This window comes from Trypanosoma rangeli, assembly GCF_003719475.1.
Source record: "Trypanosoma rangeli strain AM80 chromosome Unknown Tra_15.4_contig_00044, whole genome shotgun sequence".
NCBI classification, from domain to species: domain Eukaryota; phylum Euglenozoa; class Kinetoplastea; order Trypanosomatida; family Trypanosomatidae; genus Trypanosoma; species Trypanosoma rangeli.
Genome location: NW_021705788.1, coordinates 39,461 through 42,549, shown reverse-complemented (window position 1 = coordinate 42,549; position 3,089 = coordinate 39,461). Strand labels below are relative to the sequence as shown.

The window sequence follows — 3,089 nt, the reverse complement described above, 5'->3', positions numbered from 1 at the left end:
GCCAGCAAAGCAGTCCACGTCAGCGTCGCACACGTCGCACGCCACGGAGCGGAAGTCCCCAACGATGCCGGCCGACCGGTAGTTCATCGGCAGCAGGGCCCGCCCGTTGAACGTCAGGCACCCCACGACAAACCTTCGGCCGTCGCTCCCCCGCGCAACGGTGCCGTCCATCACGAAGCGGCCGCTGCCGGCGTTCCCGTGCAGCGCGAGGGTGCTTTGCGTGAGCTCCGCGCCGCGCGGATGGGACGGCGCAGACAGCAGCGCCCCGACGACAACGTTGCCGCGCACCGACAGCCACGACCCGGACACAAACGACGCCGACACCTGCAGCACCAGCAGCGCGCCGTCGCTCAACGCACCGGTGTTGCCGTTCACGACGACGGCAGACGCGTTAGCCGCCACCCCGTTGCCGAACACCAACCCGCGCGCGGCGTACACCCGGCTCCCCGACACGCGCAGCACCGCGCCCCCCACCGCCTCCACGCGCGCACTCGCGTACAACGCGCACTCGCCCCCAAACACAACCGCGTCCAGCGCGACCCCGCTGCCGACGAGCCCCAGCACGGCCCCGTCCACTACCACCGTCCGCCCACCAGTCAGCACGCTCACGAGTGCCACGCCGGACACAACCAGCGTGGAATTCACCAGCCGCAGGTCCGACAGCACCAGCACCGGGGCGTACAGCGAGGACCCCGAGCCTGGGAGATACACAAGCGGTGTCGGCTTCACGCTCACCAGCACGGAGTCGGTGATGGTCAGCGCGGAACCCACAGGGAAGGCGCCCTTCAGCACAATCGCGCTGTTCATTGCCTCCACGCCGCACACCGACAACTCCACCGACCGCCCCTCGTCGCCCTCCGCCACCCCCGCACCGCGCAGCCCCCCGCCGCCCATCACGTACAGCACGGCGCCGTTCCGCAGCGACACGTCCTGAATAACGATCCGCACGCCGTCTCTCGCCATCCACGGCACGTAGATCACCGGGCTCACGCCGTCCAGCACCACGTGGCGCAGCGTCACCTCGTGCGCGCCGTTCGGCACAACGAACACCGACCCCACCGTCACGCCCTCGAGGAGAAACACACCCGACGCGGTGCCACCAGCGGGCGGCAGCGCGGGCTCCCCCACAGGCAGGCATGCCTCGCCGTGCCCGCCGCCGCCGCTGCCGCTGCTGCACGCACACACGCACACGCCGCCCTGCTCGCTCGCAGACGCCGTCCCGGGCGCGTAGCAGTACGTGTCCTTGTCGCAAGTGCCACACCCAACAACGTCAATGCTCCCCGCCTCGCCAAAGCCCGCGGCGGCGTACTCGTCCGCCGTCGACAGGACACGCCCATCCGCGCGGTTGCACGCCACCCGCAAATGCGCCTCCGCAGCGAGCGAGACACTCACCGACAGCATCCGCACGAAGAGTCCCTGGTTGCGCACGAAGCTCAGCGCACTCCCGATCGCAGTCACGGCGCCAGTGGCGTAAAGCATCTCCTTCGAGACGCTGTCGTGCATATTCTCCTTCACCAGCAGCATCGCCCCGCCGCTCAGGCTCACCGCCGAAGAAAACAGCACCGCGTAGCTCTGCGTCGACGCAAAGTCGCTCCGCACAAACTCCAGCGCGGAGCCCGACACGCTCACGTCCCCACGCACCGACACCGCGTGCCTGCAGAGCAGGAAGTCGTTGTCCACAAAGGCGAGCACGGAGCCGGCGACGACCGTCACACCGCCCTCCACCGACACGCCCAGCCCCAGCGCGGTCTGCACTGAGAGCCGGTCCAGGTACAGCGCCCCGCGCGACGACAGCGCCACGCCGCCGACCGCCAGCACGCCAACGGCGTCGCTAAACACCGCCACCACCTGCGTGCGCGCGACGGTCAGCACGCCCCCCGTCAGGTTCACGCCGTACAGCACGAGGCACCCCGACGCGCCTCCAAGGTCGTAGGCGCTGCGGTATGCAACACGCGTCTCCGCAATCAGCGTCGAGTCCACCACCGTCACGCGCGAGCCCGGCGGGTATCGGTTCGCCACCAGCACGCCGCTGCCGGAGCGCACATTCAGCCCTCTGAGCAACACATCCACCCGCAGCTCAGCAGGCGGGTCGAACGTCCACCCGACAACGTAAAGGCTCGCCCCACCCTCAAACGTGCAGTTCGTCAACGTCACGTTGCGCGCGTTCCCAGACATCACGGCCACGTCCACCACGACGTCCGCGGCGAAGGTCACGCCAACGTAGCACACCGCTGACACCCCAAACCCGGTGTTCACCTCCTCAATCACTCTCACGTCCCGCACGCACGAGCCAGCGTCACCGCCATGGCTTTTGGGGACTTCGACGGGCAGGCAGTGCTCGCCGTGACCGCCCTCCGCGCACGTGCAGGCGCAGCCGTCATCCACGGTGGCCGTCGTCGTATAGGCGGGGAAGCACGATGCCGCGAGGGTGCACGGGTCGCTGCAGCTCCGGATCGTGGGGTTGTACTCCGGCGGGATCATGTAGCTCGCCTTCCCTCCGCCGCTCACAACGTTGCAGACAGCCACAACCGCTCCGTGTGTGAGATCGCTGGACTCTCTGCCTATCCGCAGCGCCGTCAGTGTCTCATTGTCGGAAGTGAACTCGTTGCCAGACACCGACAGCACCGACCTGCGGAGACTCAGCGATCGCATCACGAGGACGAAAGCACGCTCGGGGGACCCGCGGCAGAGGTTGCCGCTCACCTGCACCCAGGAGTTGTAATACACATAGAAGGAAGAAGCCGCGTACAACGCAGCCGCAGATACCTGCATGAGGTTGCCCTGAAACACGACAGCCGACAGGGACTCCACACGCAGCGCCTGCTCCAAGTGGACAATGTACGCTACCGGCTTCGACACAACGTTGCCCTGGACCACCACGGCCGAGTTGTTCATTGCTTCCAGCGACGGGGATGACCGCGAGCCCTCAAGCTGTATTATCACACTTTGGCTGCCTTCCACAACAAACGTGTTGCGCATCACCGCGAACAGGGAGTCCCACGACACCCGCAGCGCAGAGTCGACAGCGCAGATGACGCTTGAAAGTCCCACCACGGACCGAAACGTATTGTCACTGAGCACCACCGCGG

General features: G+C 67.4%; 1 protein-coding gene across 1 annotated transcript in view; it reads right to left on the bottom strand.

The window, feature by feature from the left end:
- The window catches only part of TraAM80_02038 (dispersed gene family protein 1 (DGF-1)), a gene marked incomplete at both ends in the record, with an annotated part of 5,244 nt that overhangs the window by 162 nt on the left and 1,993 nt on the right, over positions 1–3,089 (bottom strand). Inside the window, one exon of the mRNA XM_029379058.1 lies at positions 1–3,089. This exon is cut by the window's left edge and continues 162 nt beyond it; it is cut by the window's right edge and continues 1,993 nt beyond it. Within this exon, the coding sequence (XP_029241114.1) occupies positions 1–3,089 (3,089 nt within the window).